The sequence below is a fragment of the Sceloporus undulatus genome, chromosome 3 (assembly GCF_019175285.1).
Source record: "Sceloporus undulatus isolate JIND9_A2432 ecotype Alabama chromosome 3, SceUnd_v1.1, whole genome shotgun sequence".
In the NCBI taxonomy this organism is placed as follows: Eukaryota; Metazoa; Chordata; class Lepidosauria; order Squamata; family Phrynosomatidae; genus Sceloporus; species Sceloporus undulatus.
Window position 1 is genome coordinate 213,367,568 of NC_056524.1, and position 27,679 is coordinate 213,395,246.

A 27,679-nucleotide genomic window follows, 5' to 3' on the forward strand; every position below is an offset into this window, starting at 1 on the left:
AAATAGGGCAAGCAATTGCAGCTTTTGCAAGATTATCCTTTTTAACATAGCCTGCCGAAACAAATGTTCTTTAGTTACTAATATTTATTGCTTAAATATTATGTCCCTTTCACTCTCAAACAAAATTTGATGCTTTTGAAGCACATATAACTGTCCAGGAAACTAGAATAGCAGAGGGAGGAAAATCCCACTGCAAGCATCCATAAATACTAGAATGAAACCAAAATGGTATACGCATCTTCCACATTTCTTCCTTCAGCTGAAAATTTTGGTATACACAGCCAATACATGGGATCAGTGATCATGCTCCACTTGCAGACAACAGCTTGGGTTTCAAGGAAGAAACAGAGAGCCATCCAGTCAATTGTCTTCAAACAAACTGTATCATGGATTAGCCACAGAATTCTTTCTCTTTCAGACATGGGGCTGCTTCTTCCGATGTTTCTTGCCTGCTTGAGCACCACGCTGGGCTCCCTTCATCAGGCCCTTATATTGTCCCTGAAGTTTGGCCTTTTTCCTGCACAAGAATACAAGAAAGAGAACACAAATTAGAATAAGTACTACCTACAGTAAAGGAGATGCAAGGCACTCAGAGAGGCATTTGTGAGCCATATTCTCAATGAACAGGATAGGAAGCTTCAGCTGAAATACTATTTCAGCATGCCTTATGTTAAGAGTATAGTGATTACAATAGGCACTTCTTTGTAAGAAATTTCTCCATAGCCTCTAGCCCATGAGAATGGATCATATGAAATAGTGGAGTACATGATTTGTAAAAGTCCCAGATGCAGTACCTGTTATCTTCAGTATGAGGAAATGAATGATAGAAAAGACCTCTTGTTAGAGACCCTGCAGAGCACCTCTCAGGTAGAAAACTTCTTATACTCTCCCCATGCCATCCCTGAATCATACCTCCTGTTAAGCTTTGCTCTGTTCAGTGGGATGTAGGCATAAGGATCCAGATGTCCTTTCTTCTTGATGTCACCTTTGCCTTTCTGTGGGAACAGAAGAGGATCAATGTTTAAAGTCAGGTGGGCAGGATCAAACTTCAGACACAGATCTTACCCTTCTGCGTGGCTTCCCACACCAGATATCTAAAACACCACAAGTTTCATCAATACTGTAAAAACGTTGAACCTGAAAGTAAGAGAGAGCTGGCCCTCAACCTTACACTGGGGATTGGGTTGTGTCAATGGAGTGCTATCAATGTCAATAAATTGGGGGGAGAAACGTATCAGGCTCTATACTGGCCTCAGTCCAGGGAGTCTTTTGATCCTGGCTGTGGCATCTTGGTAGAGATGTGAAGACCCTTAGAAAAAACTGGGGAAGAAACTTTTTGTTTTTCCCATTAAAAATGAAGAAAAATAGTTAATGGATTTTTAAAAAGAATAATGAATAAAATATTTAAGATAAGATATTCATATACTGAGTACTCTAATATCATTTCTAAAAAAAAAGCAAGAGGAAGGCTTTTATGTAAGATTATGTATAATATCAGATCATTACAAGCTATGGCCTTGATTTTCCTTTTCTCAGTTCTTTTAAGGGAATGAGTGTGTCATGTCTGCCTCAAGTTATGGAGAACTGATAGAAACAGAACAATATCCTCAATTTTACTTAAGTTAGTGGTTTCTTCTTTTTTTAGTTGCACTTTTGGCCTGGTCCTCAAACTGGCAAAACCAAAGAGGTTCCTTAAAGTTCAGGACACTGTAGCTCCATTTGTAACAAAAAAAAATTGATATATATTCTGAATAAACTGTAATTTTAATATATCACACATGGTATTTAGATATATATAGAATGAATTTTATGTTACTGTTGCTCTTCTCCCGTCCCCCGTCCCCCCCCCATGGCTTCAAAATTTCCAAAAAATTTACATCTCTGCCTCTCTGTTAGACAGATTCACTTCTTGGCTCATCTGAAAGAAGAACAGAAGATATGCGTGCCACAGAAATGTGATGGTTCTTTCCTCCTCACTGTATAACCATGCATAAAAAAGTCAGGGGGAGGAGGCAAGAAAGGTTAAGGGCTGCTGCAGCAAGGTATTTCAGGTGTGCGGAGAGAGACACAGCTCTGGCCTACGATCAGCCTGTTATCACAGAAACCATTAACATCAAAAGGAATGTGACCGTTGGTATGTGTGGGGGAAATATTCCATCCCCTTGCTTTATGTTGTGTCTCAAGTAAGTGTCCTGAGAAGAAAGTAATCTCTGAACATATTCTCTGAAGATACCACTATCTGTATTTAATTATCAAGCCAGTAAAGAATAATTTGAATAACATGGAAACAAATGATCTCAGGGTCTGAAAATTCAGCAACTGTGAGCCCTAATTCTTCATATTATGACTATACCTTTGCCTTGTATTCTCCCCCAGGTGCTGCATTCTTGCCAACAGGCCGATGGATTCCTGTGCCTCCAGCTGAAAATGGCAAACACAAGAGAAATAAATTTAAGCTCAAAAAGTCAGAAGAAATTGCTTACTCTGTTCACTTGTGTTAGAAGAAAATACCCTCAATAATAATAATATGTTTTATTTATAAACCGCTATTCCAAATAGATCATAGCGGTGTACAAGAAAATTATATAACAGTACAAGAAAAATCTACAATTAAGATACACTGTATCTTCAGGCCAGCCCCTGATGACGCTGGGCCGGCCTGCTCTCTCCCTCAACGGCCGAAAGATGACAGTTATGGAGGGAGGGCACTCTGTCTTCAGGCCAGCCCCTGATGACGCTGGGCCGGCCTGCTCTCTCCCCCAACGGCCGAAAGATGACAGTTATGGAGGGAGGGCACTGTTTTCAGGCCAGCCCCTGATGACGCTGGGCCGGCCTGCTCTCTCCCTCAACGGCCGAAAGATGACAGTTATGGAGGGAGGGCACTCTGTCTTCAGGCCAGCCCCTGATGACGTTGGGCCGGCCTGTTCTCTCCCTCAACGGCCGAAAGATGACAGTTATGGAGGGAGGGCACTCTGTCTTCAGGCCAGCCCCTGATGACGTTGGGCCGGCCTGTTCTCTCCCTCAACAGATGAATAGGTAGGGAGGGGGGGGGGGGCACTCTTCTTCAGGCCAGCCCCTGATGACGCTGGGCCGGCCTCTCTCTCCCTCAACGCGAAAGATGACAGTTAGTGGAGGAGGGCACTCTGTCTTCAGGCCAGCCCCTGAGGACGCTGGCCGGCCTGCTTCTCGTCCCTCAACGGCCGAAAGATGACAGTTATGGGAGGAGGGCACTGTGTCTTCAGGCCAGCCCCTGAGGACGCTGGGCCGGCCTGCTCTCTCTCCCTCAACGGCCGAAAGATGACAGTTATGGAGGGAGGGCACTCTGGTCTTCAGGCCAGCCCCTGATGACGCTGGGGCCGCCTCTCTCGTCCCTCAACGGCCGAAAGATGGACAGTTTATGGAGGGAGGGCACTCTGTCTTCAGGCCAGCCCCGATGAACGTTGGGCCGGCCTGTTCTCTCCCGGCAACGGCCGAAGATGACAGTTTATGGAGGGGGGCACTTGTCTTCAGGCCAGCCCCTGATGAGGTTGGGCCCGGCCTTCCGTCCCTCAACGGCCGAAAGATGACAGTTTGGAGGGGGGCACTCTGTTTCAGGCCAGCCCCTGATGACGCTGGGGTGCCGGCCTGTCTCTCGTCACCCCAACGGCCGAAAATGACAGTTTATGGAGGAGGGCACTCGTCTTCAGGCCAGCCCCTGATGACGCTGGGCCGGCCTGCTCTTCCTCCCCAAACGGCCGAAAGATGACAGTTATATGGAGGGAGGGCACTCTGTCTTCAGGCCAGCAGCCCCTGATGACGTTGGGCCGCCTGTTCTCTCCCTCAACGGCCGAAAGATGACAGTTGTATGGAGGGAGGGCACTGTCTTACAGGCCACCCCTGATGACGTTGGCCGGCCTGTTCTCTCCCTCAACGGCCGAAAGATGACAGTTATGGAGGGAGGGCACTCTGTCTTCAGGCCAGCCCTGAGGAGCTGGGCCGGCCTGCTCTCTTCCCTCAACGGCCGAAAGAGACAGTTATGGAGGGAGGGCACTCTGTCTTCAGGCCAGCCCCTGATGACCTGGGGCCGGCCTGTTCTCCCTCCTCAACGGCCGAAAGATGACAGTTATGGAGGAGGGCACCTGTCTTCAGCCAGCCCCTGATGACGTTGGGCCGGCCTGTTCTCCCTCAACGGCCGAAAGATGACAGTTATGGAGGGAGGGCATCTGTCTTCAGGCCAGCCCTGATGACGCTGGGCCGGCCTGCTCCTCTCCCTCAACGGCCGAAAGATGACAGTTATGGAGGGAGGGCACTCTTGTCTTCAGGCCACCCTGATGACCTGGCCGGCCTGCTCTCTCCCTCACGCGCGAAAGATGACAGTTATGGGGAGGGCACTCTGTCTCAGGCCACCCCCTGATGACGTGTGGGCCTCTGTTCTCTCCTCAACGGCCGAAAGATGACAAGTTATGGAGGAGGGCCATCTGGTCTTCAGCCACCCCCTGATGACGCTGCCGCTGCTCTCTCCCTCAACGGCCGAAAGATGACAGTTATGGAGGGAGGGCCTCGTTCTTCAGGCCAGCCCCTGATGACGCTGGGCCGGCCTGCTCTCTCCCCTCAACGGCCGAAGATGACATTTATGGAGGGAGGGCACTGTCTTTTCAGGCCAGCCCCTGATGACGCTGGGCCGGCCCTGCTCTCCCTCAACGGCCGAAAGATGACATTTATGGAGGGAGGGCACTTGGTCTTCAGGCCAGCCCTATGATGCTTGGCCCCTGTTCTCAATGTGGGGCCATCTTCCATGTCAATACTTAACTCTGCCCCGCATGGATTACCACTACATCATCATAATGCCTGCATCACACAGAAGTATCATTGTAGCACTATATGGCCAGTGTGTTAAGAATAAAGTGTGCAATGAATGAGACATTACACTTAGGCATTTTTGTCAGTTATTGTAAGATAAACACATCTTGGAGACTGACCTTGAGCTAAGTGTCACCCTTACATAATCACTTCTTCCTCTTTCTCTTGTCCTGTTACAAGGGCAGGAATCCATAGCAGTAAGTTCTATAAAGTCTGCAACAATAATAAAGGAACATGAATTTACCTTTGTATTGTGATTGTGAATCAGTACCAAGCTCCTCTTCATCTGCCTCTTCCCGGAATCGGCGCTTCTGAGCCTTCTTCTGCAAGGGAAATTTCATACATTAGCACAGCCCATAGCAGAATGGACTAGGTTTCTTAGAATGTCAAAAAGGCTCACCAATTTCTAGTATTAATCACATGGCAATGCCAATCACATTTTGAATGCCAAACCAAATTGTCTTTGAATGCTAAAGAACAGTTAATCTGGGCAACAGCATAAGGATTGCCCACATCTAAAGAGAATTCCTGAAATCCCAGTTCTCCTCCCTCCTTTCTCATTTTCCCAGCTCACTACTTACACTCCGGATTCCAACTTCCTGCATTAGATCTGCCATCTCCTCATCTACTCCTATGGCAAAAAATACAAGACATCAGCCACAGCGCCCAAAGATGTATCACATTTAACAAAGCCTTGCCCATCAGGTTCACAGGCAAAATAAGGGAAGTGTTTTCTTGCATTAATAAACAAAACTGTTTATTTTTTCTTATTGTTTTGTTATTATTTGTGTAGATTAACCTGATGAGCACTGGAATGTACACATGAGATTACTGAGCAAGTGCAGTTTAATGGTGAGAGCTTTCCACTCAGCTATAATTATGAGGTAGTAACTCTCAGTTCAAATGACATCATCTATGCTTGCTAAGTGGCCTAAAGAAAGCCGCTATCTCTAAGTCCTCTATTCTAATGTCTTTTTATTTATTCAGTTGCTGATTCTGTTTAGTCTTCTATTGTTTTAAATGTGTAGTTCTCACTTACCTATTTTTAAATGCTATAAGCTGTCCTAAGTGTCCAAGAGCTGACCAATAAATCTTTTAATAAAACAAAACGGTCACCAATCCAGTCTATGTATATTGCTTTGGAACACTCACAGTGCTGTGTACTATTACCACTAACAGTATTAAAACTATCAAAATTTGCATGCTATCTAACCTATCTTAATTAAAGAGAGCAGCAATTTCCAATTTTAAAACAGCAAGGGGGAAAGAGGGTATATTCCTTTTTTGGTATCCAACTGTGCATTAACTAAGAGAAAATGCTTGCAGTTCTAACACATTCAGCTGGAATGGATGAAAGACCAGGAATTTTAAAAAAGCAACAAAAGAGGGCATGAAGTTTCGCTTCTGTGACAGGATTTTAAAGATTTAATGAGAAACATATAACAAATCTAAAGACAGCATTTTAGCTGGCTGAAGATTATTTGTTAAACCAATGCTCAGTATTTTTCACAAGCTGAAGTTATGTAAATTTCAATCAGAAGCAAGTACAGAACTCAACACAGCTCAGGAAACCATGTTATATGCCTTCATCAGTGGCAGACAGTATCAGAGTTGATAAAATTAATAGAATATTGTTCCACTGTCATGGTGGGCCAGGACTTTGAAGATGGCTAACAGAATCAAATGCTTAGTTCGCAAGTCCAGGAACAATGTGCAGAAACCTAATGGTTTATTATCAGAGGTGAAATCATTCAGCTAAATACATTAGGCCAACTACTGGGCCTTATACCTTTAGTTCCTTCTTCTTCCTTTTCGTCCTCTTCTTCACATATGATGAGACGGCCATCAGCTGACACCTTAAAGTCATGGCTGACTTTCCCAGTTTGGCCACTACCTGGCTTGGTTGCTGAAGGAAAGAGCACATAAGCTTTACAAGGAGACAAGGCAGTTCCTCTGGCAAACAGAATGGGCAAAGACACGAAAGGGACAGTGTGTGCCACCTTTATCCTGCTTCTTACCCAGAACCCTTTGTGCCACATTAGGGTCCAAGAAATTGAGGGGCTCATCACTTTCTCCCTCCTTGAGCCAGGCTTTACTTCGTTGCTGTTGTTTGTTTCTGGTCTCTCTTTTATGTGGCTTGATGTCATCTTCCAGGTCAGAGTCAGAGTCAGCCAGTACCTCCTCCATGCTGAATGCAAGAAAGCAGAGAACAAAACAGCTAGTGAAGGCCCATAAAGCACTTCTGCTTCCACAGCACTTGGGAGATCAGAAACTCCTCTTTTAGCCTTTAAATAAAAGTTTCTTTTGGCCTCTGTATTAGCACACCAAGGATCCAGTCTGGAACTCCATCCATACCTTTCACCTTTGGGTTGCACCACTGTTCCTCCTTCTTCTGAAGAAGCGGCTGCTGCTCGTTTCAGAGCTTGCCGCTTGCGGTTCCGTGCCTCAGTTTTGCGGATGTTCAACAGCACCTTGTGATATGACTCAGGAAGCAAAGCCTGCAAAGGCTCAAAGCTATGAAGTGAAAATGAGAGATCAGTGTCATGAAAACCAGTTTCTCTCCTGCCCTACGTTCTCAGCTATGAAAGTCAGACAAGTATGCAAAACTCCCAGGGTTTATTCAACTAAAAGTTTAAGAGACAAGAAAACTGCTTTTAAACTAAGTGAGATAATTTTTCCAACTGTTCCAAATACTGGTCAGAAAGATTCAAAGAAGTGAGAGGACTGGTTCAGACCACTGGTGTTAAAAAAAATATCACAGTAACACTTAGAAACTGGCTTCCACAAACATACTTGCCAGTGGCATGGAAAATTTACTACATAGTGAGAAGAATTTATGCACAAATTTTAACAAATGAGAAGCTTCTCCTCTGTGAATGTGAATAGACTGGGGAAGTTAAGTCAGATGGCACTTTTTTTTCATTATCTAGTTCAATATCAAACAATCTGAATCAACATCAATGAAAGAAATACCAATGCACCGCATACATAATTCTTAATTTTCTAAAAATGGGGCCTAAACGGGTATTAATTCTAAAAAATGTGGATAAGCTAGCCTCTATGTTGGTTCTCTAGCAAATGAAGGTATGAGAAGGAGTCATCATCTTATCTTGGATCATATTGGCACATGCTTCATAAGTGAAGCCAGCCATACCACTTTGAACACATCCCAGTCAGTGGTAGGCTAATCTTTTTTATCCCACCCCAGTCAAATACTAAGATATAGAGAAGGAAGTTATAATATCTGGCCACCAACCCATACAAAATTTGCAGACCTCTGGCTATAAGAGTTTACTGCCACTTTCAACCTTCAGTGCCTTATGTCCTGACTGAAACATGTGCTTATACGTATAGCAATATGTATCCAAGATGGTCTATGGAACAAATGCTCCATAGCAAGCAGTGTCTAAGAATGCAGCATGAGCCTAAGTCCTATTGGTATTCCTACTACAGAAGACCCACTGAATCAATTGTTGAATGATGAGTCAACACCTAAATTCCATTTTATTTATTTTATCGATTCCACTAAGTCAATAGGTAATCTTTACCAATAGAATTCAGGAATGAGAACATCTCCCTTCCCTGTCTGCCTGCTAACCCCCAACACTAACCCAAATTTACGCATCAGTTTGGAAAGGAGGTTTCGGATCTTCAAGCGGAAATGGCGCCTCATGTCATCTGTCAACCCTCCTACGGCTTCTAACTGTAAAAAAAAAGCAAAAACCTTAGGATCCTGGCTACTGATCAGATAATTCATTTTATAAAGTCAGTCCCATCAATGCTCTGTCTCATGCATGTACACCACTTGGAATGGAATATGACTACAGTACTTCCTAAGAGTAGAAGAAATGAAATAATGCTACATAGGTCCAAACAAATAATGCACCAGTAATTCCAATATGGACCTATGAACATTGTGTGAAATACCAGAGAGACTGCAGGGTGGGATATGTTCCAAGCATTCAAATACTTCTTTCTTTCCTCTTAGCTATAGATATTAAAGGCACCTTCATTGCAAGGCCTTTCTTCCCAAACACCACCCCAATGCACTTCTCCAATCTCACCATGGTCTCCATGTGTCGACCCAATAAAGCTGTGTCCAGGAGCAAGACTGCCACTTTGAGGAAGCTGAAGGATGACTTGACGACATCCCGTGTCCGGGAGCCCATCATGAGGCAGATGTGCTTCATGAGTTGCTCCAGGGCATCTGGTCCAACATGTTCTGCAGGAGTATAAGCTATGTTAGATACATATGTCAGATTTTTTTTCTCTTCCCTGAGCATATCAGAGAGGCTTCCAAGTTCTTACCATGCACCAACAATTCTTCTGCTCAGGGAAATCCCACTACACATTTCTAACAAGGCCTAGCAGTGCCTGTAAAGGGGCCTGAGGACACATAGCCTCGATCCAGAATAAAGAGACACAGCCAAAGTTATCACCTGTAAGAATGTATGAGAATGCCTGATTCCTGTCTATGTAGTAGTTCAATCCAAAGACAGTTTTCAGTTTAGTACCTTTTAGCCTTTCAGAGAAATTCTTTTTAAAACTGATAAGGATATAAATCATTTAAAGCCCCCCCACCCACCCAATTTAAAATCCAGTTCTTTTACCTTTAAACTCAAAGAGCAGACGGGCAAGAGCAAGGACAGTGCAGCTGATCATAGTGACAGAGCCAGTCAAGCCTGCATAGACCAGCAGCAGATAACGCTGCATTCCATCTGAAGAGGAATTAGAAAAGGTGGGGTGTTGTTGTAAGTGTATCCTCAATATCACAAGTAGAGCATCTACAACTACACATAGTTTACAACTAGGACTGAAGAGACTCTCCTACAAGGAAAATCAAAATGGGACAGAAATGTTCCTGTGAAGGAAAGGGTTTTCAAAGGAAAACAATTTATTGTTTAAATCCATGCAATTTGAGACAAAATACTAAGCATTCTGGAATAATTATGGGCCAAAAGTAGGGAAAGACTGTAGCTTGGTGGCACAGCACATGCACTTGACCCAAAGGGGCACATGGACAGTTCCTAGCACCTCCAGGTACAGCTAGGAACAATTCCTTCCTAAAATCCTTGAGAGCCAGCTAGTGGAGAAGGTACTGAGGCAGACAGCCCAGCTGCCTGACTCATTACAATGCACTATACCAAGCAAAGAGCATAAATATCCACAGTTGGCAGGCAATATGAGGAAGGAGACAAGAATCAAATCATAGGATACTGAACTGGGGAGGACAGAAAGCTCTCATAATCTAACCACTAGAAACTCTTATAAAACAAAAACTATAGAATCAAGATTTTAAAAAATCTACACAAAAGTCCAGGATACCTTTCAACTAAACTTCAAAGAAAATCCCAAATTATTTTTTATTAAATATCACAGACGAACTGGAAGGGAAACTGAACCAAGATCAAATAGGGGTTATACTATATATGATTACAGCAGCCCATTAAATTTTAGCAAAGTATTGGAAAGGAGGAAATCCCCACATGTTAGAAGACTGGTTAACAAAATTAAATGATTTAATGATTATGGACAAACTAACAATGATGCTCAATGATAAACTGGAGCAATAATCTCAAAAGAAATGGGGAAAAATCAACAGTTTGGGACCTAGCCTAAAATGGGTAAGGAATCCTATTTAGACATATGTAAGGACCAGCAATATTCAAAGGAAGATGTATAAGAATGAGACTAAAATTAGAGTTACATATGAAACAATGATGTATATATAATTAACAACATATATAGTGTACAAAGAAGGGCGCCTTACAGACGGGCCTAAGCGGCGCCGTCGTTGCGCCAGGAATACACGCGAGGGGCGGCACTTCCGGACGTGCCTTGCCCCTCGTGCATATTCCGTATGGCAAGATGGCGGCGCCCTATACAAACAGGCGCGGCCATCTTGACGTAATGGACGTGCAGCGTCCGGACGTCTAAACCCAGAAGAGCTGTCGCGAGTGCCCACTTTGGCACTTGCGGCGGCTCTTCCGGGTTGCCGGAAGGAGTGCGATTTCTGCACTCCTTTTTTGCAGCGCCGAGGAGTCTCGCGGTTTGGCTGCTGCAGCTCCTCTGCACTGCAACCGGCAGCGGCCCAAGACCGCCCCTTTTGGGCGGTAAGTAACGGGCCAAGGATACATTAATTTAAAAAAAAAGATTTTAAAAAATCTGCTTTGTACAGGAGGACGACAGGGGTACACAAAGCCCTGATTACAAGCAGGATTAAGATAATTCTGCATTTTGACATGGGTGTGGAATTTAATATCAGATGCACAATTTAGTACACTGAGAACCAAATATTTTGGCCCTTATGGTTATAAGCATCATCAGCAAATATGAAAAAAAGTTCACTGAGACCTTGGAAGCTAAAATTGAGAAGTCAGATTGAGATTTCTAGAGGGGTCAAGTGGTAAGAGTAAAATGTTCTATGTAAATTGTTCCTTCCTATGTATAAACACAATTATGCAAAACAATTATATATACATGCAAGGGGATCTTGTAGCACCTTTGAGACTAACCGAAAGGAGGAAGCTGGTAGCATGAGTTTTCATAGATTTGAGCCTGCTTCCTCAGATACATGTCTGTCACGCTTCTGAGAAAGTAGACTCAAGTCTACGAAGCTCATGCTACCAACTTCTTTCTTTCAGTTAGTCTCAAAGGTGCTACAAGAGCCAGACTTTGAGATTTCCTGCATGGCAGGGGGTTGGACTGGATGGCCCTTGTGGTCTCTTCCAACTCTATTATTCTATAATCCCATTGCATACTTATTTTCCAGACTAAGAGGGCTATGTCTTTGAATTCTGGCAATACATACACATGCACACAGATTTTATTAGCTTATACAAAATATATCTAGACCTCAAAAGTCAGCAAAATTAGTACCATCATTAAAGTACAAGATTAGTATTATATGGCTGAGTGCTAGGAGGGGGCGTAACCAACAATTACTGGTACAACTGTGAAATCGTAGATGAAGACCAATGCTATACAATTAAAAATAGAAAGTGAACATCAGGAACCAAAATGGCTTTACCAATAGAGGGATAGGACACATAGAGTGAGGGGAGGGAGTTATTTTGATATAGCAGCCTAGGACTCACCATTTGGAGTGGGACCAAAGCGGAGAAAAGCATGGCCAATTTCTACAAGCAGGTTATAAGCATTCTTGCGGGCTCCTACAGACACTTCCTTGGTACAGAGGATTACCTGGACACAAAAAATATTCGTCAACAACCCTGTGCTACCTAATGACTAGCTTTTTGGGGGGGACTGGCTTCAGCCTCAACAGGGAAAAGTTTAATTCCCAGTCGACTAGCTTCATCTTGTTAAAACTTCCCCTGTTGTGGCAAAATTTAGTATCTTTAAATCCAGAAAACATATTCAAGGGTAGCTCTTTGAAGGTTTTCCCTCCAACAAAGATACAATTCGTTCATTTAGATTACAACTGGCAAGTTTTACCTATACAGCACCTAAAGGTTTTCCCAGATGTAGCAGTACAGGAACATCTTGAGAAATTTAATGTTCTCAGCCTAAGAAAGAGGCATTTAGCTTTGCACAGGACAGAGGAGTGGTCTCTGACTGCACTGATATCCCTCTCTAGACCATCTTAACTGACAGCAGAAGTAATCTCTGAGATGAAATGTGACTCTAATATAGTTACTTTTCTTCTCCTGTATGATTTTTAACATTTTTGTCTGATGAAGAAGCCAGTGAAGCTTTGAAAGCTTTGCATGATGTATTTTTGTGCATTTTGGTTTGCCAATAAAGATCTTGCTCTTATGAATATTTTGTATTTTGGTGAACAGGGCAGTTTATCTTCCAACTGTAATGGATAAAGATTCAAAAGATGATTTGCAAAATCCCTACCTATTAAAGCAAATGGGAGTGGCAACCAATTCCAACCTACCACCTTCAATCGCTGGATAATGTAATAGATACTCCCTAAGATCCTCTCTGATCTTGCAAATTGAGCAGGGTCAGACCAGGTAAGTACTTGGATGGGAGACCACCAATGAATACCATATGCTTTGAGCTATGTTTCAGATGAAGGTACAGGCATTTCCACCTCTGAGTATTCATTGCCTAAGAAAGCTCTATGAAATTCATGGGATTGCCATAAGCCAACAGGCTACATGAAGGCTCAAACACACACACACACACATCCGTATTTCTTGTTTACGTGGGGAACCAGCAAACCCCCCCCCACCAAATATGCTAGGGACTGGCACTATCTTTGTACTCACAGAATACTTTGGCCTGTTACAGACTGCCAAAATAAAGCTGCTTCGGGTCTCTTTGGAGGTATGCTGTTTAAATGATGCATGGGTCCTAAGAGTCCGGAGGTCGCGCCAAAGCCACACTCCATTCCTAAGCACTGGAGTGCAGCTTTGGTGCAGCTTCCAGATTCTTAGGGTGCATGCATCATTTAAACAACATACCTCCAAAGAGACCCGAAGCAGCTTTATTTTGGCAGTCTGTAACAGGCAATAGTGATTTTCCTTTCCTGGAATCTTTCCAGGAAACAAACAATAGCCATGAGACTGGCATGTAGGGCAGTGCTTTGAGTAGTGATGGAAAGACAGTGACATTCCCACAGTTGGAGGAAGATTCTGGTTTATTTGGCAGACAAAACAACATTCTGTCAGTACTGCCAAAAGGAAAAGAACATGAGAACAAAGGTGGTGGGGTATATCTTTAACTGCGGTTGCTACAGGCTTATCTTTGTTTTGTAAAAGATGAAAAAGGAGAAAAAAGGAGGCAGAGAAGTATAAGGCTTCAGAAATAAGCAAAATAAGGTACTGTTGGGGGATTTACAATTAAGTTGCATGAACAAACATGGTGCTCCCAGAGTTGTATTTACAGTATCCTTGCCTCCTGATGACACAACACAACCACTACTTTGCTCATCCCTTCAGCACCTCGACAGACACTTCCTTTTCTTGCCCTTTCTCACCTCGGGCACCAGAGATGTGACAAAATCTTCATGCTCCACTGTGAGCTGCTTGACAATGTAGAAAAGGCATTTCAGCCGGGGCTAGGGTTAAAGAGAAGGAGGAGAATTAGAAATGCAAAGGCAGAATAGCACCCCAAAACCATTCTTTTAACCTCTTTACTATGATTCTTGCAATGCCAGTATCCAATCCACCTTAGGCGGAAAAGCAACTGTTCTCTTTTCCTCAAACCCCTTTCTTACCCTCTTCGCAGGAGATGTGGCAGTGGACAGGGATCCTAGGAGGGCATTCTGCAGATCCTCAAGGTGGCTTTGTACAAAGTTCTGACATGCAGGCCTGTCAGAGGCACACACCTCCTCCAGAACTCGATAGGCTTTTTTCTGTATCCTGTGGTCCTTATTCTAGGAAGATTTAACCAGACAGATTACTCAAGAAATACAATTTGAAGTACATGCTACCTCTAGTCCCCATAAGCTTGAAAGCAGTCACAACCAAGTAGGGGCCATGTCTATAAGTGCCTTTTAAACACTTCCCAAACTATAATGAGAAGCTTATAGAAAAGCAATTTACGTGGTTGAGCTAATGTTTGAAATGAGACAAGCATATGGATATGAGCCAATCACACAGATTTTTCTCCTAAGGAATCAATTCCATTTCATTCATTTTCAGCACTGTTCTAGCTGCACATGAACTGCTCATGGATAAACAATTCCCACACAAATGAGGAAAAGTCTACAGTCATTACTAGCAAAGACTATGCACGAGAGTATGGCTGCAATATGACATAAAGCTGGAAGGAGGATAAAGTGGATAATATTCTAGTTATCTGATCTTATTTGACCAGGTAGCAAAAGACTCCAAACATCTCATCCTGCATCAACAGAACTTCAAGGGGCAGCTGGGAAAGCCTATTTAAAGTGAAGAAATTAACATCACTTTCTGTGCTTGTCAACAAAATTTTCACTGTGGTATTCCTTAGGTGAATAAAAATGGCCAGTCCTCTTAAATGTAACAGCTAATGCCCTTCCCCCAAAAAAAACTAAGGGGATTTTTTTTGGTATCTCCTGTAGTCAGAGGTTCCTCGGGAACAAATCTAGTGTGAACACATTTCACCCATCAACTGAAAGAGTAACTCACCTGCAAGGAGGACTGGATGGTGCCATAGAGTTTATGCAGGGAAGGCTCATCAACATAAGGGGCCATAGCAACAACAAGGTCCAACACAGAGAGCCTACAAAGAAAAGGAACTGTTAGCAAGGGTGCACAGAAAGCTGATATTCTTTCAAACTCAGTTCCTTCGGTTTCAGAATATGACAAAGCCAATCCCTGTTACGTAGTATCAAAATTTATCAAATTTCATAGCTGCTGAGTTAGGAACAAGATTGTAAATGTTTCATGCAGTTTCCTCCTTTCAATGTTATCTAACGGAGACTGGGAAGGAATGAAATTGTAGCCTCCGAGTTAGAATTTGATCAGTGTATTGTGCCAAGCAGGACCAGGAATAAGAAGTGCTTGCTCCCACAGAGTGATGTAGAGAACTGTGATTTGTGCTGAAGAGAGTGGGAGATAGACCTCTTCCCAGGATACTCTTTTCTACTCTACAAAGAATGCTCAGCACCAGTGGGGTCTTACCTAGTGAACTCTGAATTATCAGGACTAGTCAGCTTCTCACTTGCTTTCTCCAGGAATGTATGCACCATCTGTAATAGAAGTAAAAAGGGAGTCACTCCCAAGCAGTGAAAATCTCACAGCTACATCTTGTTCACACACCCTTGCTCACCTGGGATTCAGTGATCGTTAAATAGGCCCGGATAGTGTCCAGTAAAGAGCGCCGGTGTACAGGGCTCTCATTGGCATCGCCCTCTTGGCTATATACATTGAACAGGATGGGAAGGTAGTTCTTTGCAAAACGTCCAACTTCAGCACGCTCTGCCTCTGCAAAGAAAGATAAAGAAATATAGGACATGGAGTGGGTCGCTGCTGATGTGGGCTACTTTTAAAAATACTTATAGCAAGATGTGATCCGGTATAAAGCAATATAAATATATATTATTTCCTTAAAGCTGTGGGAGGAAGGTAGCTGACATAGTGGTTTTCACTGAACTAGCTAATTAAATGCTATCATTTTCTTTGACCACTGCAGAGACTCTGACGGGCATTTCACATGGCGCAGAGCAAACCAGAAGAACTAATGGGCAAACTCTATGAATGAGCATGGGTTGACTACCCCAACTTGCCCTTCTCTACTCTTGCATTTTCAACAGAAAGAGGAACTGGACTAAAAGTAGCTCCAATCATGACAACTTTGCTGGAGTAAAAAGGCAAGCATGTGTTTGACAAACAGATCTTACCTGTTTGACAGCCCTTGTTAATCAGCCTACGCAGTGCTTGACATACTATTAGCCGCAGATCAGGACGGTCACTGATGGCCATACCTAGGGTGCGGGCTAATCCTTTAAATGAAGCTACCACATCTGTGGGTCGGCTACAGAATCCAGGCAGCAAGGTCCACATCTGTAAGAAGGGAAGGTTAGTGCTGTCCCACACCACAAAGCAAGTTCTAAACCCACTAAGGCACAACATATTCACCCCAGGAGCAGAAAATACTGCAAGCAAAACTTTAGGGCAGAGTCTCACCTGCCACTGCAGTGTATCATAGATCTTGGCTTCTAGATCTCGTCTTTCCTGGGCAAGCTCTGTGGCTACAGAAAGTCAAGAGAGATCTGTGATTGTCACTTTTGCACATTAACTTGTCAACCAGGGAAACAACTTGACATGCTGGGTATGAGATACTAGGATTTCACATGTCATGAAATATCTCACCAATCTAAAGGAATGTTACACTATTATAACAGATGACCTGGATGTTTAATGCACATCTGCCCATTAAAGGTTTCTGCTTGCTCAGTACCATGCAACTACACTAATTTCTAAGATGAAATACTCATGTACTCTCAGTTTGGAAGAGGTATTCACTTAAAGTGATGGATTTTATTGTTAGAACACAGGATGGTAATTTTTATGGAAGATTCATTGGGCAGAATCAACCACAGCTGAACTGCAATAAGACAGAGCCTTGGTCATGCTCCTTTCCGGTCCAAACCTAGGTTTAGCCATAGGTGCTATGGGTGTGCCCTACCTGTTCTCTTCATTACCTCTGCTCTTCAGTGTTGCAGCCAATGGTAGAAAGTAACTGGAGAAGAAAGCAAGGGGTGCATCTCGAATGTGATCTCTGAGCACAGGAAGGAGCCAACTACGAGGGAAATCCAGTGTCTCCCTAGTGGGGTGGATGGAAGAGAACAGAAAAGAGAACCGAGTTAAGTGAGCCCTGAAATACTGCTGGAATATGCTGGATTTTGGGGCTGAGTGGAACACATACATGGAATGGTATGCTGAGTTTACAGTGTATTAGGAAAGATCAAAGTGCCATATGAAACCTTACACAGATGCCTTGTCAGAGAATCCCATCTCAGCCTGGTTTAGGGGTGTCCCATTTTACTCAAATATTTACTTCTTTTGGCTGAAAGCTTCTCATCAAGACTCTCCTCCTTTATTCAGGGAAGCAGTAGGTTCTTCTTTACAGCACCATACCAATCATTTGAGATACTCCAAGTGACCCTGAGACTCTAGCTTGACTGCTAGGCAAGGCCTATATTCCCTATCTCAGTAGTGAGGAGCAGGGGTTTATACCTGTTGAGATGAGCCCGACAAGCTTTCATGTCTTTGTGAAGTTAGTACAACAGAAGGAAAAGCCCCTATCCCTCTCCAGGGTAAGCGCTCTTACCCAATTAAAAAAACCTCTGGCCCTGCATGCATTAAAATTCTCTTTGAGTACTTAAACCCAGTGGTACAAACCAGCAAAAATGATGAGAGGGAAAAGGTACAAGATGCTCCTGGCTCCCAAACTCATAAAGATAACGATCATACTTACTCTGTGCCATCAATATCCAGGGGCACAGCCTGCAGGACTACTTCAGGTCCCATAGTGGCCACTGCAGCCCCCACAGCTTGGTCAAGCAACACAGTGTGAGGGAAGTGTGGGGAGCTACGGAGATCAGCAAGAGACTGCAGGCACTGCAGAAGGAAAACACACCACACAGCGAGAAGTATTAAAAATCATATGTATGCTCAAGTGAAATTGTGGGATGCAATTTTATTTCCCAGGGTGTTAGCCCTTTTAAAGGGAAACAAAAATATGCAAGCATGAAAGTTAAACTTGTTAGAGTTCAGCTTTCATCAGCAGAACAGCAAACATGTGAGTCAGACTATTACTTTAAATCTGTCTTCCTAAAGAATAAAGTCTTACTCAAAAAACAAAACAAAAACACACCAACAACAAACATACAGTTTGTGGTTTAAAAAAAATAATAATAATGACCTTAATAAATAAATACATAACAAACTAAATCTTATCCTAACTGGTGATGGTTTGGGTAAAGAGAGAAACTCTCACCATCCTTTAATATATATATATATATATATATATATATATATATAGCAGGAAGGGAACTATGACTGACTGTTTGAAGCAGTTTAGAAACTTCAGAGAGAGCTGTTAAACTGCCTCCCAAGATGGAGTGCCAGGAGTCACATGATAGATAGAATGAGAGAGGGACAAAAGGAGTCCCTATCTATATAATGAGAGAAAGGAGAATATAATGCATACATTTTCGAACAGAAATCTCCCCCATACACTCATTTGTAGAATTTATCTCATCACTTTCATCCCAAGAAAGGGACTATTTGGACATGAGAGTATTGCCTTGTATATTTCTAAGACTATTGACTGCTGACATCTGGGTCATCTTTTATGCTTCCTTGACTGTCCCAGCTGACCCAGATGTCAGCAGTCAATAATCTCAGAAACATACAAGGCAAGAACCTGATGTCCAAATAGTCCCTTTCTTGGGTTGAAAGTTAGCAATATCCTGCTTGTCTTATGTGACGTAGGTTTGGATCATGACAGCAACTCCTTTTTTACCTTACACATGATGGGATGACACTGCTGTCCACAGATCTCAAAGAAAGTCCTCAGAACCTGCAATACAGAAGCCCAAGCTGCATGGAACCGATATGTCAGGCCCTCTTCTACTGCTCTACAAGAAGAAAAGGAAGCAATTAATGAAAAGGTAGTCTTGACTTGCAGTAAAATAAGAAAGCTGCAAGATAGCCCACACTTTCCATTTCCCCCAAATCAATTAGCTGTTTCTTTTACCTAAACATCTTGCAGACATGAGCAGCAGATCCTGATGGAGTGGCAGATGAAAGCTTTCCTAGTTCGGCCGTGTGTGGGGCCAGACACTCATTCAGCAAGACCTGCAGGAGATAAGGACACAAATGTATAGCACCGATCTACTCCCTCTTCAGGACAAGAGTATTACAACCAGGTAGAAAGAACATCAGTGCACACACATCCAACAGTGAAATGCCTAATCATTCTTTAGTTCAGGAAAAGCTACCAAACTCCACAGAAACACAATTCTTGCCAGCTCTGCATTATGCAGGCAAGAATTGAGGCAAAACAATACCTTGAGAGTTTGTGCTGCAGCAGATATCACTTGGGTATGAGGGGAAAGGAAGCAGTTCATGGATGTATTGAACAGGCGGGGAAGGTGAGCCCAACATAGATCCCATTGCTGCCTACAATGAAAGAGAAATTATTATGGAAGATTTGCAGAACAGACCTCTTGTCCCCATCTCATTTTCATCTTCTTCTCCCCAACCTTACTTTGCCAGGTTAACATGAGCTCGCTCCATGACTGCCAACCAGGCCAACAGAGGCTGAAGGTCACTCTCATTGGGAATATAGTCATATAGGGCCTGGTAGAGCAGAACAGAGAGCATTACTGGAAAATCAAGGGATGGCTCTGCCTCACACTCACCTCACTTGCCTCCTAAGGTACTTACCATGATGATCTGAGCATTAAGCTCAGGTGGCAGGCAGGATGAGGCCGGCTGGGCAACAAAGAGGCTATGAAAGGCTTTCATTGCACATGCTGTTACTAGCTGTAGGGGGAAAGGATGTGTAAATGTTAGACGTTTTTGCCCTCTGATATTTTTCCCCTACCCCCCCAATCCAGGTAGTCAAAAACTGTGTTTTGAACCCACAAAAAGAACGTATTTTGGGTAGACCATCCAGATCCCCAGAGCATCCATATCCCATCTCTCTAGTCCTCCAAATTGAAGATGTTCCCAGAACACCCAAAGCAAAATCAGTGTCACAGAGTCACCATTATGAGAGAGAGGGGAACTCACCACATGGCTGAGGGTCATAACTCGTAACAGGGTCTCACAGCAAGATTTGACAGACTGGGCAGGCAAACAAGGCAGCAAATCATGCAGCAAAGTTAGCACATGTAAGGTGGTTGTGGCCTCTTTAGCACCTGGGGAACCAGAGAAATTCAGAGCTGATATTCTTACAAGTTGTTACTGCTCCTTATAAATATTACACCCTATTCTTCAAAAAGACCTTACCCAAATAGTGAAATAGAAATAGTAAAATACAATTATAAGAAATACAAAAAGATACACACAAAAAACCCTATATAATAAATGACAACAGCACTAAAAATGTTGGAAAAGGAGTAAAATTATATTTTGCCTGATACTATAAATATAAGCTTTGTTGCTGTGTTCCTTCAAGTCATTTCTGACTTATGGTGATCCTATGGCGATCCCATCACAGAGTTTTCTTGACAAGATTTGTTCAGAAGGGAATTGCCACTGCGTTTGCCTTCCTCTGAGGCTGAGAGCGTATTAACTCAACCAAGATCACCCAGTGCGTTTTCATGGCTTAGCTGGGAATCGAACCTTGGTCTTCAGAGTTATAGTCCAATACTCAAACCACTACACCACACTGGATTTCTAAAGCAGAAATATCTTTGCCCATGAAGCACTGCTAAGGGACAATTGACAGGCAGCTGGAACCACATCTGCTACTATGCTTTGCATCATATACAGATGATTTTAAACAGGACTGTTTTCAAAAGAATTTAGTAAGTTATGGGGCAGAAGTACATGCAGAAAGGACAATGAAGAGGAGGAAGAAGGCCTGTAGGCAAGCATGTATGCAACAGAATGCTTTTGGGTGTGTCAGCCAAGGATGAAAACAGTTTAGATGTTGACAAAAGCAAGAGATGCAGGTGAGGGAGTGAAACAGAAAATTTCTTAGGCCAGTCCTAGATTATTAGTTAGCTGACAAAGAAAGAGGGGGAGATGCGCTAGGTTGGTTGAAAGGAAGTGGCTTGATATTAAACAAGAATTCATTTGGAGGGGCTGGATATTTGTAGGGGTATCTCATTAATTAGGAGGAATATTATTTTAGAGGGATTTAGAGATGACTGGGGGAAATTAACCAGCTTGCCTTCTGTGAAACTGGTGTTCAGTTCAATAGATTAAAAAAAATGAATTTGTATTTTGGGCTGGAGATCAAGGCTATTTTGTACTCAGGTTCTTAGATAAGTTACTGACCTCTGAGTTTTGCCAGTTTGTCTTCTGTAAAATGGGCATTTTGTTGTTTAACACAGGGGTGAATACATGGTTTGATAGTTGAGGTTCAGACCTATTTCTTGCCTTTGGCTCAGTTTTCTAGGACACGTTTCCATCCTTTTTGTGACCAGTCATGCCATTATAGAGGCCATTTAGCATTTGTTTTCATGACAGTTTCTCAAATTTCCAGATGGGCTCATAGGACCTCAAAAGTTGGGGACTTCTAAAACAATACAAGCCAATGCAGAATACTTTACTTCACTAGTAGTGTTTGTAATCCAGATCAGTAATGAAATTCCTGGGAAGCCCCTACAGTGCCATCTCAGTGGAGATGTTTGAACAATTCAGTAAAAAGCTCAACTAAAAAACAGAATCATATCAGGGGGTTAGACTCAATTGTCTGTGGGGTCCTTTCCAACTCTGTAATTCTATGATAACAAACCTTGTATGCCAGTACTAAAATTTCTCAAGTGGTAGAATATTTTAGAATCTAACCTCCACAATGTATGAACTTAATTAATTACACAAATTAATTTCCCATCCCCAGTACCTCCAGCTTTCTCAATCTCTTGCACACAGAATTTGGCTGTAGAATATGCAGCTGGGTGATGTGAGGGAGCCCCATCTCCGAACAAGAACTCACTACCTCTGAGGATGGAGAAAACACCATGTTGAGCAGCTTTGCGAACCTGGAACATGGAAGAGCAATCTGGAATTAGGGCCAAGTGCCTATTCCAGGCAGTTATATACTGTAGATAACATTTCATTATAGTCATCTTTTTGTCAACATTTTACACAGAAAAGGCAGAATACAGACTTAAATAAGTCCTTGCAGTAGTACTGGGGTGTATCTATTGTGGGTTGAAGCAACTCAGTCAGGCCTAAAGCAAACTTACTGAAATCAATGAAGCTTGTCTGTCATGATTAAAAGAAGTCCCATTGATTTCAATGAGTCTGTTCTAATCATGAAGGAGTCTCAGTGCAAATCATTAGACAGCTGCAGTGAAACAGAATGGTATAGGTAAAGGAGCATGTTGAGTATGAACCAATATGACTAGTGACTCACCTTAGGTTTGACATGGACAGTAAAGCTGAGAAGGCCATGGAAAACCTGCATTGTCACAGGGTAATTCCAAGCTGCCAGATTCTGTCTTCGCAGTAATGTGGCTAGACAGGAGATCACCTAATAGAAAGAAGACAGAAAAGTGTTATCAGAACCTGGTGTCTTCCAATGCATGCTGGACATCAAGACACATACTTGTTAGACTGGAGAACCTTTGAGCCTGGAGATCAAATACACCCGACAGCACTGAGTGCCAAAATAATATATTACCACTTTTAAGTCTAAGAAGATAACTAATTCAGCCTTCCTCCACCCACACTGCTCATGGGCTAAACCACTCAAGAGTTGGGGTAATGGGCCTCTGCTCAACAGGTCTCTGTCTCCTTAGTATGCATATTACACTACAGAAAGATGCCATTAATCATAAAAGTTCCCCAAGCCAAATACAGTGCATCCTCACCTTACGCGGGGGATCCGTTCCGGATCCTGCCGCGTAAGGCGAATTCTGCCTATGCTCGAGCCCCATTGGAAACAATGGAGCTCGTGTGCGGTGGCGTGGGCGGGGCGCAAGCGCCCATTCAATTGAATGGGACGCGCCGCCTCTTCCGCCCCACGCGCGTGCCACGGCTTGAGCGCATACACTCAAGTCCGCGTATGGCGCAGGCGCACTGTATCTAGATGAAGGCTGGGAAATATATGGATGGCATACTCTACACTGGCTATGGCTAATGCGGGTCACCATTCAGTAAAATCCAGATGGCCACATTTCCCCAGCCAAGATCTAAATGCTTCTCTTGCTCTCATCAGTCCACTCCTGGAACACTTACCCAGCGCAGGGCCAAAGTGGAATCACCATACGACTGTGATCCTAGAATCTCCATAAATGCTTTGGAGGTATCAGAGAACTTCTTTATCAGCACAGGGCCTGGTACTCTGTGGAGTGAGATTGAAGATGGGAGATAATGTGGAGCAGAAGTGATAGCAAGTATTTTACTAGGTGTTAAACTTCCAGTAACTTCATTCAGTCCTTGGATTATGTACTCTGTTTCAAGAGACAAAGATGTCCACAGGCAGAGAAAATACTATGAAAGTGTATTTCAGTTGTACACAATGACATATTTAAAAACATCCTCCCCCATCTGCAAGGAACCATATTTTTCTTGATAAGGTCAAGGAAGTAAAAGGATAATAGGACCAAGTGCATCTGATGGCTAAATCCTCCTTCCAAGCCATTATCAAGCTTGTTTCTGGAAACAGTAAGAGTAGCTTGGAATTTTGTTTGCTCTACTGGTTTCAGCACATTCTGAAGCCTCCTTAGGTGGATTATTGGCCTGGACCAGCAACATTCTCCTAGCTTTCTTAGAGCTTACCGTTTCAGTACCAAATTCAGAAGATAAGTGACAGCAGCCAGAGACTCCGGCGATTCCACAGCTTCCAGAGTAGTCATCTGAGGAGACACAGTGTGATGGACAAATCAGTTTGGTTGCCTGGGATTTCATTTTGGTCTGAAGGATCATCTACCTCCACATCAGCCCGGTCATAAGCGAAGGCCTGTGATGTCATGGGCCTGTATATAAGAATGTTCCTTGATTTATTGTGGGAACATGAGATAAGACAGCTGCTGGGGGCGGGGGGGGGGAGAGAATGGGGTATTGAAGTGGATGCTGACTGGTGGAATGTTTGAGATTTGTATGAGGCAGTTGGTGAATTACAATGGGGAGTTTCAGTCTGAGTGGAAAGGAATTTACTTTGAGGTCTTGAGAAGAGCACACCAAGGAAAAGTGTTTGAGAGATGTCTGAATCAGACTAGGGTTGGAGTGAGAAGGAGGAGTTTGAGTTGAGTAACTTGTAAAGGTCTGATTTAGCCTGAGAGGTTTTTATGCCAAGTTGACTTATATCACCAATTCATAGTTGGGAGATTGCTATCATTTATTGTAACTTGAGAATTATATGCATATACTGTATATTCAAACATTTATTACATACATTAGTATAGTACAGACACAGGTAGCATGTATCTGACTGCCCCATTTCCCTTGATAGTTACCAGTGCGCCAAAATATTCTGTCTCACTCTCTGCACCACCCTGTGCCCGGATCACCTCGGTGACAGCAGCCAACACAGCGCATATCTGTAAAGAATCCAACAGTGAGAGTTAGAAGCTCATGCCACCACTCCACCAACTCTCCCAAGTAAAGCTCCCACTGTTTAGCCTGCTTATAATTAATGGGAAAAGTAGATATAGTATGCTCAGAGGGAAGTAGCAAAAAGACAAAAAGAAAAGAAAATTAAAGCCCTTAGTTCCCCCTTGCTTGATTTTGTGCCTTTATTTATTTTCTTTTGTATGCTGCCTTGCTCCCAGGAGGGACCCAAGGCAGCTCACAGATTAAACCAGTAAAAAAAAACATACAATAAAATTTAAAGCAATTAAACTTATCTAAAAGCCGTATAAAATTATTTTAAAATATACAAAGTTAAAAGCATGACTAAAACACACCTATTCCATAAACACTACCCTGATATGATTATATACAGTATCAAACACCTGCTTAAATAAAAATGTCTTGGCTTGCCAATGAAAAGCAAGCAGGGAGGACGCCAGTTTAGCCTCCCATGGATGGGGATTCCAGAAGGTGGGAGCAGCTACTGAGAAGGCTCTTCCTCATGTCCTCACCAAGTGAGCCTGTGATGGTGATGGGACTGAGAAAGCAAACAGCTTTCAAATGGGCATGAGGAATGACAGATTGCCAGTGACTCTGCAAGCTAATAAATACGAATTATATTTCTTAAAAGTTAAGTTGCCATTAGAACAAATAAATTACCTAGTTAAATGGCAACGGTGTCAGTTAAGTGTGCTCCAATAGCTTCCATCACAATCCTTTCAGTTCACCGCTAGGAGTCCAAGTTTTCTCCTCATTCTAAAGTTTTGTTCATCAGCTCTCTTCTCTACATTCTTCTCTCGCCTCATTCCTCCATTCTTTCCTCACAAGTCTTCCACCAGCTGTCTCCAAACAACTTTTCTTACCCCCTTTCCCCCTCAACATGCTATGCCCTTTTGTATGGCTCCTATTGTATGACATAATAACAGTAAGAACTGCATTCTCCTCCCCACCTTCTTAATACTTGACCTTATATGTTCCATTCTTCAAAAAACATAACTAATCCTATAACAGAGAGCAGGATAAAAATATTTTAATAAATCAAATTTAAAAAACAACATATATTTTTAAATTTGCCTGGAAACAGGAGGACTGATCCCCTCTCCAACTGACATGTGACATGATAATTTATCTACATTCGGGGGGGGGGCCTTGATGGGACTAGGGTCAAATTGTAACTCCCAGCACTTGGCAGACTGCACCAGGTGCCAAAATCCAGCAAATTCAAGTCCTTCGTTGTTTATTGCTAGTTTGCCCATAGACACAGACCACAGTATCCTTCTCATACACCAAATGACAGAAAGCTCTTTTCTACAAAATCAGGAGATGCAGACCGCACAACACTCACGTGTAATGCATATGAACCGTATTTTTTAATATCACAGATTAAATACAGCTAATTGAAGGAGATAACAACACAGATTACCCAAGCTATTTAAATAGAAGCTTCCGTCACACTTTTTTCAGTCAGTGGAGTTTACTGCATTAAAGTTGGAACGGTCCTTAAGCATTCTTAAACGGACCGTTCCTGGAACAGGAGGCGGCGGGGAATGCTGTATATTGCACAGCAGGAACTCTGCCGCCAAGCGTTCCCATTCCGTTTTGGAAGCATTCCCCAGGGCCAATTTTTGGGAACGCTTTCTCAAGCATTCTTGAAAATTGGCCCTCTGGAACACTTCCAGAACAGAATGGGAACACTTGGCAATGGCGTTCCCACTGTGCAATATCCAGCGTTCCCCGCCACCTCCCATTCCAGGAACAGACCCTTTAAGAATGCTTAAGGGCCGTTCCAACTTTAATGCAGTAAACTCCAATGTCTCTTCCCCCCCCCCCAATGTCTTGTCTATCCACTCGCCTCTCTCCTTCCTTCTCTTTGCACTTCCTTCTCCTTCCACTGTTATCAACTAACTTTCCCTCCCTTTGTTCTTCTACTGTATTCCAAGCCCCCCACATACATACTACAGCCTCACAATCCCTGGTGTTTACACACCTCCTTGTGGGCAGCAGAATTGGATTCCCACAAACGTTGCACTCTGCTGAAGGTGAGGTTAGTGCAGTCAGTCAAGCCGCTCAGAAAGGTGGCTGCAGATTTGTGGGTCTTAGCTGTTTCGGCATTGTCATCCTGTTCCATAAGAGACTGAGCTCCCCTGCCATTGCGTGAAGTGGTCAGGGGCCCCGATGACTGTAACTCATTGTGCAGTTTCAGAGCATCCACAGTCAGGTTGCTGTTTTCTGAAAGAGAGAGACAAACAGGTAAGCACTTCTCTGCCAGGGAGCCCTGGTGCCACAATAAACTACAACTCCCAGGATTCCCTAACATTGAGCCAGGGTTGTTAAAACGCTCTCACTCTGGACTATTTCTGCAGTGTGCTTTGGACCTGAGTGACTTTTGGGCAAGTCACACTCTCTCAGCCTCGAGAGGATGGCCATGGCAAAGCCCCTCTCAAGAAAGGACTTGAAGGCATAGAACAACCACAACAAGCTTGACTCTGGAGACCAGGTTCACTCTAGGTGACTCCACCTCATGCCTCTCAGGAAGTAGGCTCAAGTCCACTAAAGCTCAAGTCTACTGAAACTCAAGCTCATGTCTGACAGGGAAGGGGCAGCCCTGGGGGGGGTTTAACACACACACATACATAGATACACGTGTGTATGTATCTCTATATAGTGTCACCCTTTCCCTATCTGAGGAATGTATCACTCTCTCTCGCCTCGAGGAGGGCCATGGCCAGCCTTCCCTCCCTGGCGCCTACCAGAGCGAGGGGCCAGCAGTCTCCCCCGGGCGGCCTGGCGGTGGCGCCGGATCTCCGGGTTGCTCTGGCTGCTCTGCCCCTTCTTCCAGCGCTTCAGCTTCCCGGCGGAGCCGGACCTCAGCTTCCCCGAGCGACCCATTCGCACAGACCCCGCCGGAGCCACGTGCAGCTCCCCCTCTGCGCCGCCCTCCTTTCAAGCCACTTCCGGTTGACCTCCCGGAAAGCGCAACAACTTCCGCTCCCATAAGGGGGGGGGCTCTTAGGTACCTCCGCCCACTTCCGGTTAGAATTGTAAATAATCGACCTACAGAAATGGTGGAAGTGCTTTGTTGCTGCTGTGTGCCTTCAATTACTACTACTATTATTATTATTATTGTGTGCCTTCAGTTATTATTGTTATTACAGTATTATTTGTTGTTCTGTGCCTTT

At 43.5% G+C, this 27,679-nt stretch overlaps 2 protein-coding genes across 6 annotated transcripts in view; one reads left to right on the forward strand and one right to left on the reverse strand.

Moving 5' to 3' along the window:
• ZFYVE27 (zinc finger FYVE-type containing 27) overlaps positions 1-27,679 on the forward strand; it is a 668,411-nt gene that overhangs the window by 412,596 nt on the left and 228,136 nt on the right. The gene's annotated exons all lie outside the window — the stretch shown is intronic.
• RRP12 (ribosomal RNA processing 12 homolog) lies at positions 67-27,470 on the reverse strand. 3 transcript variants are annotated; one of them, XM_042458789.1, is made up of 34 exons: positions 27,251-27,468; positions 26,488-26,729; positions 24,386-24,469; positions 23,709-23,785; positions 23,166-23,271; positions 22,342-22,458; positions 21,826-21,964; positions 20,043-20,170; positions 19,695-19,793; positions 19,516-19,607; positions 19,316-19,427; positions 19,003-19,103; positions 18,769-18,883; positions 17,719-17,861; positions 16,943-17,064; positions 16,425-16,489; positions 16,139-16,301; positions 15,568-15,722; positions 15,420-15,487; positions 14,925-15,018; positions 14,030-14,188; positions 13,790-13,870; positions 11,937-12,042; positions 9,450-9,557; positions 8,904-9,061; positions 8,451-8,542; positions 7,195-7,353; positions 6,858-7,027; positions 6,629-6,745; positions 5,421-5,470; positions 5,084-5,162; positions 2,354-2,421; positions 913-995; positions 67-517 (listed from the first exon to the last, which is right to left on the reverse strand). In XM_042458789.1, exons 1-34 carry the CDS (start codon positions 27,387-27,389, stop codon positions 415-417), a joined length of 3,894 nt encoding a protein of 1,297 aa, XP_042314723.1. In that variant the 5' UTR covers positions 27,390-27,468; the 3' UTR covers positions 67-414. The 3 variants fall into 3 exon arrangements, with proteins under 3 accessions (XP_042314723.1, XP_042314726.1, XP_042314724.1); XM_042458792.1 differs by lacking the exons at positions 26,488-26,729; positions 27,251-27,468 and having other exon boundaries at positions 23,709-23,905; positions 24,386-24,444; XM_042458790.1 differs by lacking the exons at positions 67-517; positions 913-995; positions 2,354-2,421; positions 5,084-5,162; positions 5,421-5,470 and adding an exon at positions 5,484-6,456 and having other exon boundaries at positions 6,572-6,745; positions 27,251-27,470.